This window comes from Coregonus clupeaformis, unplaced genomic scaffold (assembly GCF_020615455.1).
Source record: "Coregonus clupeaformis isolate EN_2021a unplaced genomic scaffold, ASM2061545v1 scaf0522, whole genome shotgun sequence".
Taxonomy (NCBI): domain Eukaryota; kingdom Metazoa; phylum Chordata; class Actinopteri; order Salmoniformes; family Salmonidae; genus Coregonus; species Coregonus clupeaformis.
In genome coordinates this window covers 222,063-237,269 of record NW_025533977.1, presented here as the reverse complement: position 1 = coordinate 237,269, position 15,207 = coordinate 222,063, and the positions used below count along the sequence as shown (strand labels likewise).

Sequence of the window (15,207 nt, the reverse complement as noted above, 5' to 3'; positions counted from 1 at the left end):
AGCTCTCTATTATGTATGACTCAGCTCTCTCTATAATGTATGACCCAGCTCTCTCTATCATGTATGACAGCTCTCTCTATCATGTATGACCCAGCTCTCTCTATAATGTATGACACAGCTCTCTCTATCATGTATGACTCAGTTCTCTATCATGTCTGACTCAGCTCTCTCTATAATGTCTGACTCAGTTCTCTATCATGTCTGACTCAGCTCTCTCTATCATGTAGGCTCAGCTCTCTCTATCATGTATGACTCAGCTCTCTCTATCATGTATGACTCAGCTCTCTCTATCATGTCCGACTCAGTTCTCTATCATGTCTGACTCAGCTCTCTCTATCATGTCTGACTCACCTCTCTCTATCATGTCTGACTCAGCTCTCTCTGTCTGACTCAGCTCTCTCCTATCATGTCTGACTCAGCTCTCCTCTATCATGTCTGATTCAGCTCTCTCTATCATGTGACTCAGCTCTCTCTATCATGTGACTCAGCACTCTTTATCATGTCTGACTCAGGTCTCTCTATCATGTATGACTCAACTCTCTCTATCATGTATTACTCAGCTCTCTCTGTCTGACTCAGCTCTCTCTATCATGTATGACTCAGCTCTCTCTATCATGTCTGACTCAGCTCTCTCTATCATGTCTGACTCAGCTCTCTCTATCATGTATGACTCAGCTCTCTCTATCATGTATGACCCAGCTCTCTCTATCATGTATGACTCAGCTCTCTCTATCATGTCTGACTCAGCTCTCTCTATCATGTATGGCTCAGCTCTCTCTGTCATGTATGACTCCTCTCTCTCTATCATGCATGACTCAGCTCTCTCATCATGTCTGACTCAGCTCTCTCTATCATGTATGGCTCAGCTCTCTCTATCATGTATGACTCAGCTCTCTCTATCATGTATGACTCAGCACTCTCTATCATGTCTGACTCAGCTCTCTCTATCATGTATGACTCAGCTCTCTCTATCATGTATGACTCAGCTCTCTCTATCATGTCTGACTCAGCTCTCTCATCATGTATGGCTCAGCTCTCTCTATCATGTATGACTCAGCTCTCTCTATCATGTATGACTCAGCTCTCTCTATCATGTATGGCTCAGATCTCTCTATCATGTATGACTCAGCTCTCTCTATCATGTATGACTCAGCTCTCTCTATCATTTCTAACTCAGCTCTCTCTGTCTGACTCAGCTCTCTCTATCATGTATGGCTCAGCTCTCTCTATCATGTATGACTCAGCTCTCTCTATCATGTATGACTCAGCTCTCTCTATCATGTATGACTCAGCTCTCGCTATCATGTATGACTCAGCTCTCTCTATAATGTATGACTCAGCTCTCTCTATCATGTATGGCTCAGCTCTCTCTATAATGTATGACTCAGCTCCCTCTATCATGTATGACTCAGCTCTCTCTGTCTGACTCAGCTCTTCTATCATGTATGACTCAGCTCTCTCTATCATGTATAACTCAGCTCTCTCTGTCTGACTCAGCTCTCTCTATTATGTATGACTCAGCTTCTCTATAATGTATGACCCAGCTCTCTCTATCATGTATGACAGCTCTCTATCATGTATGACCCAGCTCTCTCTATAATGTATGACACAGCTCTCTCTATCATGTATGACTCAGTTCTCTATCATGTCTGACTCAGCTCTCTCTATAATGTCTGACTCAGTTCTCTATCATGTCTGACTCAGCTCTCTCTATCATGTATGGCTCAGCTCTCTATCATGTATGACTCAGCCTCTCTATCATGTATGACTCAGCTCTCTCTATCATGTCTGACTCAGTTCTCTATCATGTCTGACTCAGCTCTCTCTCTATCATGTCTGACTCACCTCTCTCTATCATGTCTGACTCAGCTCTCTCTGTCTGACTCAGCTCTCTCTATCATGTCTGACTCAGCTCTCTCTATCATGTCTGATTCAGCTCTCTCTATCATGTATGACTCAGCTCTCTCTATCATGTATGACTCAGCACTCTTTATCATGTCTGACTCAGGTCTCTCTATCATGTATGACTCAACTCTCTCTATCATGTATTACTCAGCTCTCTCTGTCTGACTCAGCTCTCTCTATCATGTATGACTCAGCTCTCTCTGTCTGACTCAGCTCTCTCTCTATCATGTATGACTCAGCTCTCTCTATCATGTCTGACTCAGCTCTCTCTATAATGTCTGACTCAGCTCTCTCTATCATGTATGACTCAGCTCTCTCTATCATGTATGACCCAGCTCTCTCTATCATGTATGACTCAGCTCTCTCTATCATGTCTGACTCAGCTCTCTCTATCATGTATGGCTCAGCTCTCTCTGTCATGTATGACTCCTCTCTCTCTATCATGTATGACTCAGCTCTCTCTATCATGTCTGACTCAGCTCTCTCTATCATGTATGGCTCAGCTCTCTCTATCATGTATGACTCAGCTCTCTATCATGTATGACTCAGCACTCTCTATCATGTCTGACTCAGCTCTCTCTATCATGTATGACTCAGCTCTCTCTATCATGTATGACTCAGCTCTCTATCATGTCTGACTCAGCTCTCTATCATGTATGGCTCAGCTTATTCTATCATGTATGACTCAGCTCTCTCTATCATGTATGACTCAGCTCTCTCTATCATGTATGGCTCAGATCTCTCTATCATGTATGACTCAGCTCTCTCTATCATGTATGACTCAGCTCTCTCTATCATTTCTAACTCAGCTCTCTCTGTCTGACTCAGCTCTCTCTATCATGTATGGCTCAGCTCTCTCTATCATGTATGACTCAGCTCTCTCTATCATGTATGACTCAGCTCTCTCTATCATGTATGACTCAGCTCTCGCTATCATGTATGACTCAGCTCTCTCTATAATGTATGACTCAGCTCTCTCTATCATGTATGGCTCAGCTCTCTCTATAATGTATGACTCAGCTCCCTCTATCATGTATGACTCAGCTCTCTCTGTCTGACTCAGCTCTCTCTATCATGTATGACTCAGCTCTCTCTATCATGTATAACTCAGCTCTCTCTGTCTGACTCAGCTCTCTCTATTATGTATGACTCAGCTCTCTCTATAATGTATGACCCAGCTCTCTCTATCATGTATGACAGCTCTCTCTATCATGTATGACCCAGCTCTCTCTATAATGTATGACACAGCTCTCTCTATCATGTATGACTCAGCTCTCTCTATAATGTATGACTCAGCTCTCTCTATCATGTCAAATCAAATCAAATCAAATTTTATTGCTCACATGCGCCGAATACAACAGGTGCAGACATTACAGTGAAATACTTACTTACAGCCCTTAACCAACAGTGCATTTATTTTAAACAAAAAAGTAAGAATAAAAACAACAACAAAAAAAAGTGTTGAGAAAAAAAGAGCAGAAGTAAAATAAAGTGACAGTAGGGAGGCTATATATACAGTAAAATAAAGTGACAGTAGGGAGGCTATATATACAGGGGGTACCGTTGCAGAGTCAATGTGCGGGGCACCGGCTAGTTGAGGTAGTTGAGGTAATATGTACATGTGGGTAGAGTTAAAGTGACTATGCATAAATACTTAACAGAGTAGCAGCAGTGTAAAAGGGATGGGGTGGGGGGCAGTGCACTGACTCAGCTCTCTCTATCATGTATGACCCAGCTCTCTCTATAATGTATGACCCAGCTCTCTCTATCATGTATGACTTAGCTCTCTATCATGTATGACTCAGCTCTCTCTATCATGTCTGACTCAGCTCTCTATCATGTATGACTCAGCTCTCTCTATCATGTCTGACTCAGCTCTCTCTATCATGTCTGACTCAGCTCTCTCTATCATGTATGACTCAGCTCTCTCTATCATGTATGACTCAGCTCTCTCTATCATGTATGAACCAGCTCTCTCTATCATGTCTGACTCAGCTCTCTCTATCATGTATGACTCAGCTCTCTCTATCATGTATGAACCAGCTCTATCTATTATGTCTGATTGAGTCCTTGTCTGAGTGTGGGGTAAAGCTATGATGTCCTGACCTGTCTCTCCATCTCACCTTTCTCCTCCTCAGTCTAACTTTACTTTGTTGTCTCTACTGCCCACTATTGTCAGTTCCTGGAAAATGACCAGTGCATTCGTCAAATCCAATTTTATTTGTCACAACAAATAACAACAATAACGAGGCTATATACAAGGGGTGCCGAGCAGTTACCATACCAAGCAGGGATGCAACCAGTCAGGATGTTATCGATGGTGCAGCTGTAGAACATTTTGAGGATTTGAGGGTCCATATCAAATATTTTCAGCCTCCTGAGGGGGAATAGGCATTTTCGTGCCCTCTTCACGACTGTGTTGGTGTGTTTGGACCATGGTAGGTCCTTAGTAATGTGGACACCAAGGAACTTGAAGCTCTCGACCCGCTCCACTACAGCCCCGTCGATTTGCTCTCTCTATCATGTATGGCTCAGCTCTCTCTATCATGTATGACTCAGCTCTCTCTATCATGTATGACTCAGCACTCTCTATCATGTCTGACTCAGCTCTCTCTATCATGTATGACTCAGCTCTCTCTATCATGTCCGACTCAGCTCTCTCTATCATTTCTAACTCAGCTCTCTCTGTCTGACTCAGCTCTCTCATCATGTATGGCTCAGCTCTCTCTATCATGTATGACTCAGCTCTCCTATCATGTATAACTCAGCTCTCTCTATCATGTATGACTCAGCTCTCGCTATCATGTATGACTCAGCTCTCTCTATAATGTATGACTCAGCTTCTCTATCATGTATGACTCAGCTCTCTCTATCATGTATGACTCAGCTCTCTCTATCATGTATAACTCAGCTCTCTCTGTCTGACTCAGCTCTCTATTATGTATGACTCAGCTCTCTCTATAATGTATGACCCAGCTCTCTCTATCATGTATGACAGCTCTCTCTATCATGTATGACCCAGCTCTCTCTATAATGTATGACCCAGCTCTCTCTATCATGTAGACTCAGCTCTCTCTATAATGTATGACTCAGCTTCTCTATCATGTCAAATCAAATCAAATCAAATTGTATTGGTCACATGCGCGAATACAACAGGTGCAGACATTACAGTGAAATGCTTACTTACACAGTGCATTTATTTTAAACAAAAAAAGTAAGAATAAAACAACAACAAAAAAAAGTGTTGAGAAAAAAAGAGCAGAAGTAAAATAAAGTGACAGTAGGGAGGCTATATATACAGTAAAATAAAGTGACAGTAGGGAGGCTATATATACAGGGGGGTACCGTTGCAGAGTCAATGTGCGGGAGTCAACCGGCTAGTTGAGGTAGTTGAGGTAATATGTACATGTGGGTAGAGTTAAAGTGACTATGCATAAATACTTAACAGAGTAGCAGCAGCGTAAAAGGATGGGGTGGGGGGGGCAGTGCACTGACTCAGCTCTCTCTATCATGTATGACCCAGCTCTCTTATAATGTATGACCCAGCTCTCTTATCATGTATGACTTAGCTCTCTATCATGTATGACTCAGCTCTCTCTATCATGTCTGACTCAGCTCTCTCTATCATGTAGACTCAGCTCTCTCTATCATGTATGACTCAGCTCTCTCTATCATGTATGAACCAGCTCTATCTATTATGTCTGATTGAGTCCTTGTCTGAGTGTGGGTAAAGCTATGATGTCCTGACCTGTCTCTCCATCTCACCTTTCTCCTCCTCAGTCTAACTTTACTTTGTTGTCTCTACTGCCTACTAGTGTCAGTTCCTGGAAAATGACCAGTGCATTCGTCAAATCCAATTTATTTGTCACAACAAATAACAACAATAACGAGGCTATATACAAGGGGTGCCGAGCAGTTACCATACCAAGCAGGGATGCAACCAGTCAGGATGTTATCGATGGTGCAGCTGTAGAACATTTTGAGGATTTGAGGGTCCATATCAAATATTTTCAGCCTCCTGAGGGGGAATAGGCATTTTCGTGCCCTCTTCACGACTGTGTTGGTGTGTTTGGACCATGGTAGGTCCTTAGTAATGTGGACACCAAGGAACTTGAAGCTCTCGACCCGCTCCACTACAGCCCCGTCGATTTGTATGGGGGCGTGCTCGGCCCCTCCGTTTCCTGTAGTCCATGATCAGCTCCTTTGTCTTGCTCACATTGAGGGAGAGGTTGTTGTCCTGGCACCACACTGCCAGTTCACTGACCTCCTCCCTATAGGCTGTCTCATCGTTGTCGGTGATCAGGCCTACCACCGCCGTGTATTCGGCAAACTTAACAACGGTGTTGGAGTCGTGTTTGGCCACGCAATCGTGGGTGAACAGGGAGTACAGGAGGGGACTAAGCACACACCCTGAGGGGCCCCCCGTGTTGAAGGTCAGTGTGGCAGATGTGTTGTTGCCTACCTCACCACCTGGGGCGGGCCCATCAGGAAGTCCAGGATCCAGTTGCAGAGGGGAGGTGTTCAGTCCCAGGGTCCTTAGCTTAGCCTGATCACCCCCCTTATTGCTTAATTATACCAGTTATGACTTGGTTAAAACCACTCAGGTCAAGGGGCATGTTGTCATCCCTGTCTTTCTTTCAACTGAGGTTTGATATTTTACATTTTACATTTTAGTCATTTAGCAGACGCTCTTATCCAGAGCGACATACAATAATTAAAGGCTTTTATTGTCTGTTTCTGAATAATGATCAGCATTACCAGTTATTCAGACTCTCATACCTGTTATGACTAGGTTAATTACATTTAAGTTAGAGGGTGTGTCCTCGGTTCCCTTCAGCTGAAGATTGATATGAGGCGCTAGACTGTCCTCTGGTGGTAAAAAGGTGTATGTCAACTGTCCCATCAGATTATGACTCCATGCCACAATATATTTATCTAGTCTTCTTTTCATTTATGAGAACATCATATAGTATTTCATGAACAAACTGCAAGAAAATACAGTACAGTAATAAACAATAAAACCAACAAGAATCTCAAAGCAACTCAAACCAATGTCCTACTACATTCTAGAACATATAAAGTACAATTAAAGAAATAAATAAATAATGAGAAAATAATAAAAATCTAATGTAGATTAAAGGCCTCCTAAATTATACTTCAATATTTAAAATAAAGACATCTCAGATTTACCAGTGCGATAGGTTTGTTAAAATATAGCCCTAAGTGTTACTCATGGTGAGTTATCTCTTATATGAACAGCAACAGCAGAGAATAGAGTGACTTGGCCATCCGGTATCTGTATTCCAATGCCCTACAGCAGCACTCTCAGTCCAGTACAAAGCTACTGTAAATTAGGTTATTTTGCTGAATGTCTGTCATTGTTGTGATAGTGTTCAACTCCTAACACAGTGAAAATGAGGGCAATACTGTTTCCTGGCAAGCCACAATTCATCTTGCCTTTGACAATTGAATTGATTTGTTGTGTAATTCAATTTCAGCTTAATTGTCTTCTTTGGTTATCCAGGTCGGGTAAATCAAAAACATGAAGTGTCTGTGGTAGTCCAGAGAGGAACAGGGAAGGCTGGTTTGAGAGATTGACGACCCCAGACCTACATGATGGATGGAGGCTCCTCACTGATACAGAAGGTAACAGAGAGTCAATGGAGTTACTCATAACTTCTGCTTGTATCAGAACTGCTTAACTGGTTTTGACACATCAGTCTTTATACAACATTTTACATCTTGTTAGTCTTCTTGATACCAATTGAGCAATGATTGAAAGCCATGCCCTAAAGAATTCAGGTTGTTCTCAAGGCAAAGGGTGGGGTCCAACCCCCCCCTCCCCTCCTCCCCTCCCCTCCCCCTCCTCCTAAATTCGTTGGGACATGGACTCTACAAGGTGTCAAAAGCATTGTACAGGGATGCTTGCCCATGTTGACTCCAATGTATCCAATGTTGGCTTAATGCCCTTTGGGTGGTGGACCATTCTTGATACACACGGGAAACTGTTGAGCATGAAAAACCGAGCAGCGTTGCAGTTCTGGACACAAACCGGTGCGCCTGGCACCTACTACCCCATTCAAAAGCACTTAAATATATTAGTCTTTGCCCATTGATACTATGAATGGCACACACAATCCATGTCTCAATTGTCTCAAGGCTTAAAAATCCTTCTTTAACCTGTCTCCTCCCCTTCATCTACACTGATTGGTGGATTTACCAAGTGACATCAATAAGGGATGATAGACTGACCAGGTGAATCCAGGTGAAAGCTATGTCATGGAAAGACCAGGTGTCCTTCATGTTTTGTACACAGTGTAATAAACTGGCCACTGAGTCTATTTGTATAACAGTAAATAATCAAGACTCAAATGCATGAAAATATTGCCATAAAGTAATTTAATATGATGAAGTTCGATACACATTATTTGCATAGTTGCTTCACAAACTTAGAGATTCTGGATAGTGCCACTGCTTCCCCAGGCTTACCATAACACGTCATATTTACAATTTATTTTAGTAACACATTGAGCTAATTCTTGTGTGACTTAACAGCAGGGCATACAGTACATGCAAGTAATTAGTGAGTTACAATAGCTTATGGTTTCCACAAACTATCCACCATAATTCAATATTGTTTAGGCATCAAACAGTAATTATCTTAGCACAATGTTGTCTATAATTTCTGAAACAAGCCACAAAATATTGTGAACATCTAATCTCAGTATCTGTCAATTAATATATACAGCAAAATAGGAATCTAGAACAAATGCACCGTTAATCATAAAACTGGAAAATGATATAGGATCATTTCTATAAAAGACAATAAATCCATCATGAATGTACAACATTTTCGATCCATTGTTCATGTGAAGTCATTGGTGACACTCATGTCATCTACATGATCATAACTTAACTTGACACCCATGTCTTCTACATGATCATAACTTAACTTGACACTCATGTCTTCTACTTGATCATGACTTAACTTGACACTCATGTCTTCTACATGGTCATGCAATTTGAGAATAGACTATTCTTTTTTCCCTCTCCAATAAATCTGTGGCTGTCAGTTCCCGCTCCCTGCAAAGCAAGGCCCAATAATTCGGAGATAATCTTCAACAGCACCACTACCTGTTGATGGTCTTTGATAGAGTTACTGAACACATGATACCTGTTACCACATCCTCCAACTAGCTCTTGAAGACCACAGTCTGCCTTTTCAAGGAATTGTTCTATACTCTTACTTTTTAGGTCCTCTCCATGAGTAAAGAGAACAATAACTTTCTTTAGGATGTCTCTGCCAAAACTCTTTTCTAAATTATATAATATCTTTCTTTCACCATCTGTGAATCGACCAATCTGAATCACCAGTAAACACACACTAGACCCTGTCTGACAGAGGTCTCTGCAGAAGTCCATCTGTTCCTTCCTAACTGATTCATCAACATCTTCATCAAAGAAGTCAGGGGTATCAATGATCCTAAACACTGTATTTGACATCTTCTTCTCATGTACCTGACACTCTCTAGTAACTGGTTCAAAACACATTTCTGATCGAAACATCTGTTTTCCCAGGATTTTGTTGCCACTCGCACTCTTTCCAGTGCCTGTCTGTCCCAGCAGCCCGATGTTCACAACGCTTGCAGGGATCGCTTTGATGGTTCGCTGGATTGTGACGTCTTGGACCTGATGAAACAATATGGGAACAGTCAAGTAAAGACACTTGGAATGTGGGGCACATGGCATATAACATATTGATCGTTGTTTACTGGTGAGGAGCAATATACTGCCCTTTTTTTTAAATGTAGACGGAACATCACTTGACTTACTAATAGGACTTTTTCCCCCAATTCTGTTTTTATTGTAGCATAAGCCCTTACACTCTATATACTATGAGCACTGTAATGTTTATAACCATGCAGCATAGTCTATAAGATGGGCTATAGCCTAAAATGTTCAAAATAATAGATTTCCTTTAATTGTTTCATAAATACTAATAATGTCATACAAATGAATGACAGCTCATTCAACATCCTCAAAGAGAGTCTTTCTTGAGTTGTACTCTCATGATAAAAGGCTGTTGTTTGGTAGGTTGGAGGTATTTACAAGTGCTTTTCAACATTTCATTGAAATGTTATACTTTCCCTTGGTTTTTGAAGAATACAACTTAAATGTAACTAGGCTTACCATTTCTGCTATTTTCAGTGTTAGTCAGTGGAGGACCTTGCCAGCTATCTTGGTCAGCATGTCCTGGATGCCCTCTAAAGTATACAATCATGACAAATAATATCTTTAGTGCCCCAAACAAAGTCTGAAAAAATACAAAATTAAGATAAATGTAATTTGGTTCTTACGTCTTAACTTGAGACTTGTTCTTACTCTCCAAGAAGGATCTTCTTTAGACATGAATTCATCGTATTTGAACCAGTATTGATCAAATTCTTTAGCATGGGTTTGTCTACATCATAGATGGTGCAGAACTTTAGTTTGCTTTCTTTGTTAAAAGCTTTGCAATGATGACTATCTGGTAACACAATAACCATGTTTTCTGTCATGTCTTCGCCAAAGGTGTACTTTAGCTGATCGACTTGACGTTTAATCTCTTTTTTTGGTGTGGCGTGCCCTTCCTCAACCACAAGCAGGAATAAATTAGGGCCTGGTTGTGAATGTACCTATACAGTCAACAATTTGCAGGTTTGCAACAGGACATTCATCATTAATTAGTCGTCTGGGGTGTTGATAACAACAACATTTGTTGAACTGTTTACTTGTTGCTCACATTCCTTTAAGGTATTTTTAAAAGCCACATCATTGCTCTAGAATCCTATTTCCTATGTGCCTCTTCAGGGCGTCTTTCTTTCCCCAACAGGATGATGGTGTATTGTCTCCTGGAGTCCATTGACTACCTAGTTAAAATAGAAGTGTTGCACACATGATCAGATAACATGAAGCAAAACCTTGACTGTTGCCAGGCTATTCACCTGGAACATTTTATTTTTTCTAAAAATAATAATGTCAGTGACCATGTGTATATTTAGATCCACAATGTAACCTTTCTTTCCCTACTGTCTTGAAATCTCTGGTCCTCCCCAGCTATAGGTCTTATAACACTCATTCAGAAATGATTCATGTAAAATGCTTAGAAAATGTCCACTATTCAATTCTGATACAAAAGTGAAACTTACTTTGAAACATACTTCTCTTCTTGCTCTGCAACATGTACCACTTCTTGACAAGAGTAAAGGAAATGAGGTCTTCAATATTTGGTTGGTGCAAATGATTTGAGTGAGGCAAGGTTGAGTCTTCATTTTATATTGAGTGTGATACTGAATTACTAGGTGGGAGGTTCTTAAAGGGGAGCTAGATAGATAAAACAGGAAAGCACTGCTTATCTGTATTTCAATGAATTCATTTTCAACTGAATCAAGACACCATGGGTAATCGATCTTCTGCACACACTATTCCTAGAGGTGAGAATCTAACTTCTATTCACTCTAAACTCAAGATGAATATCTGTGTCAAGTGGTTTTAGCTCAAACATAACCTATTTTTGCTTTTTAATACTATTGTGGATATTTCTTAATATATTTCACTGATAACATGTATTGTCCTACTACTTGGTCAAACCCAGTAATTGTATCCTATTATATTAGTACATTCCATGTCAGCTCATTTTGTTTGGTTTCTTCTTTTCACTGACATCATTGTTGTCAAGTACATCAATACAATGTGCATTCTTCCACCACAAGCAAAACAAAGTGATAATTTTGACTAATCTTTTTTTCCATGTTTTAATGAATAAGTCACTACTGATTTATCATCTTGGCAGGTCCTGACCTGAGAATTGTGATGATTGGAAAAACTGGAGTGGGGAAAAGTGCTGTTGGAAACACCATCCTGGGCAAAAACTCATTTAAATCTGAAGCCTCATTTGACTCTGTGACTGACACTTGTAAAAAAGATCAGATTTATGAAAATAGAAACATACATGTGGTGGACACACCAGGGATTTTAGATACAACGAGATCTCCAAAGGAAATCCAAAACGAGATAGTGAAGTGTGTTCAGGTGTCATCTCCAGGTCCTCATGCCTTCTTGCTGGTGATTCAGCTGGGCAGATACACCAAAGAAGAACAGAATGCTGTGGAGGCCCTGGAGAAACTCTTTGGATCAGAGGCCTCCAAGTACATGATTGTACTGTTTACTCGAGGTGATGAACTACAGGGTAAAACACTACAAGAGATCATCCTCAAGAGTCCTCCAAAGCTCAGGGCGGCGATACAACGCTGTGGTGACAGATTCCAGGCTTTTGACAATTCAGATATTGGTAGGCAGAATAGAAGTCAAGTTGTTGAGCTGATCAAGAAGATTGATGACATGCTGGCAGCAAATGGAGGAGGGCACTACACTGACGAAATGTATAAGGAGGCAGAGAGAAAGATTCAAAATCAAAACGCCCCAAGGGAAGTGGCAGAGAAAAAAGAATACCCATTCACATTCCTTTCTGCTCTCCTGACAAGAATTGCTTTGTTTCAATTAATACTTGCCATGGAGACTGATTGATTCTGAATACAATTAGAACAAATAGGTGAAAGGAAACAGTTGTATATAAACAACTGTCTTAAGTTGAATAACTAACTGTCCTGATAAACAATTGGAAAAATTAAAATATATTTAATTTGTATAGCATATTTCTTTATGTCAAAGTGTTATAGTATCAATACTAACTGTCGCTTTTTGGCATGCAACACCAATATCCATTTGAAAACTGATTAACAACAAATGTAAGTGGACAATGTTGGTGATAAATATAAAATAAAATACAAAACAGTATGAGAAGATAATCTTCTAAGTATCATTACTTTTTTGAATAACTTTGGTTGTAGTTTGAAATAATCTGAAATGTAAATGTAGTGTATTTTGTACAGAAAATAAATGTTTTTGTTATAAACGTGCTTGATTAACATAAGATAATAACATTAATCAGCATTACAAAACGTAAATAACTACGATGATCTATTATGTGAATTTCTGTCAATACAACTTTTCAAAATGATTGCAAGTTGAGTGATGAAAATGCAGGAAGTGTGCACATTACTTTTGTACTTGTGGTTTGTCAATCAATAAACACACATTATTTGAAAGCATACCTTTGACAATAAAATAGTATTAAGTGAGAAGCTGAAGAGAAAGTATCGTTTTAAGCAAACAGACTATAAGCACTGAGCAGACCATGGTGGGATCCAATTAAAATTCCCATTAACCTAGTGGAGGCTGATTAAGAATTACAGCTTAACCTCATATTTTCCCACATAACCAATAATAATTATAGCTTTTCTCCTTTCTGAGTATATGGAGACACAAACAGAAGATTGATAGTAATTGATACATCTAAGATTGAACAATACTTTTTTTTACATGTTCTTATACTGTCAGACATTCAACAGTCTGTCAAAAGTTCTCTCAGTTCTATATACAGTGCCTTGCAAAAGTATTCACCCCCCTTGGCGTTTTTCCTATTTTGTTGCATTACAACCTGTAATTTAAATGGATGTCTATTTGGATTGAATAGTTATGCACGCTCAAGTTTTCTGATTTTTTGTCTTGTTTCTTGTTTGTTTCACAATAAAAAATATTTTGCATCTTCAAAGTGGTAGGCATATTGTGTAAATCAAATGATACAAACCCCCCAAAAATCCATTTTAATTCCAGGTTGTAAGGCAACAAAATAGGAAAAATGCCAAGGGGGTGAATACTTTCGTAAGCCACAGTATATAGCCTAAGTCATAACTGATGAGACTGTTTGAATAACTGGATATGCAAATAATAGTGACAGTCATATTCTGCTCCCACCTATCAACTATATCACAGGGCCTTGCACTTAATACCACTGAACTCCTGACTGAACAGGTGGTTGTAAGGCACTGTTAATGTTTGAGAGATAACAAAACAGTATTTATAATATGTAGAATTGACCTATTAGTATGATTATCAGTGTTCATAAAACACTTGGCAGTATCTTCATCAGGTAAAGATAAGAAAGTAAACTGTCTCTTTTCTGCAGTATGTCCAGCTGTAGTAAATTTGAATTATAATCAATAAAATACTTGATTATTGGTCATTAGAGGATATTCCTTCTGAGGGCCAACTCCAAAACCATGACATTTTTTATAACTACGATGCAAGGTTGATGGTCACACAACTGGATATATCTAAGCCTCCATGTGAGAGTGTAAAAATCAGCTTGGATTTCAAATGAAGTTATAATATTAAAGTTAAAACAAATACTGTGTTCATTTGAGAGAAATGAAAGTAAGACAGACATGATATTAAGTGACCAAAATAAGCATAAATTGTCACCAATTAAATGTCAATCAAAATAAACAATGCACTGTCTTTCAAATAGTCCCAAAATAAAGTTAAAGTCAAATAGAATCCCAAACTTAAAGTCTCAATGTCCAATGTCAATATTGAAGTTCAGAATCCAATCCAAGAAAAGTGAAAAAGTCAATCAAAAAACAAAATATATGTACATTCAATAAAGTATGTCATAAAAATACGGTCAACAGGATGGATCTCACCGGATTAGTAGCAGAGAGAAATCCGGCCTTGTTGAGATTTCCTTAGAATGGCTCAATGTTCATGGAATCCTCAAAATCCAACAAAATAGTAATCCTTTGAAGAGTAAGTAATAAGCCACAATATGAGCAAAACATAATGACTTGAATGGCTATTTTTTAGGCTGCAAAAGGCTTTTTCAACACAATATAACCTCAGCCAGTGTAGTAACTTGACAAGGAATGGCCACACGCATTTCAATATTACTTTCCTTTACTTTCAACCCAAGAAATAAAAGGTGTACAGCCATGTACAAACGGTACAAAAACAGCAGAACGATCCAGCCCACTCAACCTGTGGTAGAGTCACATTGTACAGATCCGACTCTGGGTGATGACATCATCAAAGGGGAAAGGTCACGGACAATGCCAATAATAACCATGCACACATGAATGGCAATCATACTATACTGCAGGTAAGTACAACACATATTCAATGTAATTATTTATATAGTGTCCACAGCCAGGTACACACCAAACACCAATTGCTACCTTTTTCTAAAAGGGACATGCGCTCTCAAAAGGATAGTTCACTAAAATGACATTGTCGGCCATCTTAGCATTGCCAGTGCAAATAACACAGCCAAAACTGGCAGATACATAATATAAACAGCATTACAATGAAAAGACACATATAGGTTTCATCTTACAAGGTTTTTAAAACTTTAAACCAGACATATGT

The 15,207-nt window shown here is 39.5% G+C and overlaps 2 protein-coding genes across 2 annotated transcripts in view; one reads left to right on the top strand and one right to left on the bottom strand.

Moving 5' to 3' along the window:
• Nucleotides 1-8,712: 8,712 nt before the first annotated feature.
• Nucleotides 8,713-15,207, bottom strand: part of LOC121563047 (GTPase IMAP family member 7) — a 63,377-nt gene continuing 56,882 nt past the window's right edge. Inside the window, exons 3-4 of the mRNA XM_045215806.1 lie at nucleotides 9,040-9,267; nucleotides 8,713-8,718 (exon numbers count right to left, since the gene is read on the bottom strand). Coding sequence (XP_045071741.1) covers nucleotides 8,713-8,718; nucleotides 9,040-9,267 — 234 coding nt within the window. The remainder of the gene's footprint in view (nucleotides 8,719-9,039; nucleotides 9,268-15,207) is intronic.
• On the top strand, nucleotides 11,342-12,471 carry LOC121565484 (GTPase IMAP family member 9-like). The gene is made up of 2 exons (XM_045215804.1): nucleotides 11,342-11,345; nucleotides 11,738-12,471. The coding sequence occupies exons 1-2, from the start codon at nucleotides 11,342-11,344 to the stop codon at nucleotides 12,469-12,471; spliced, it is 738 nt and encodes a 245-aa protein (XP_045071739.1).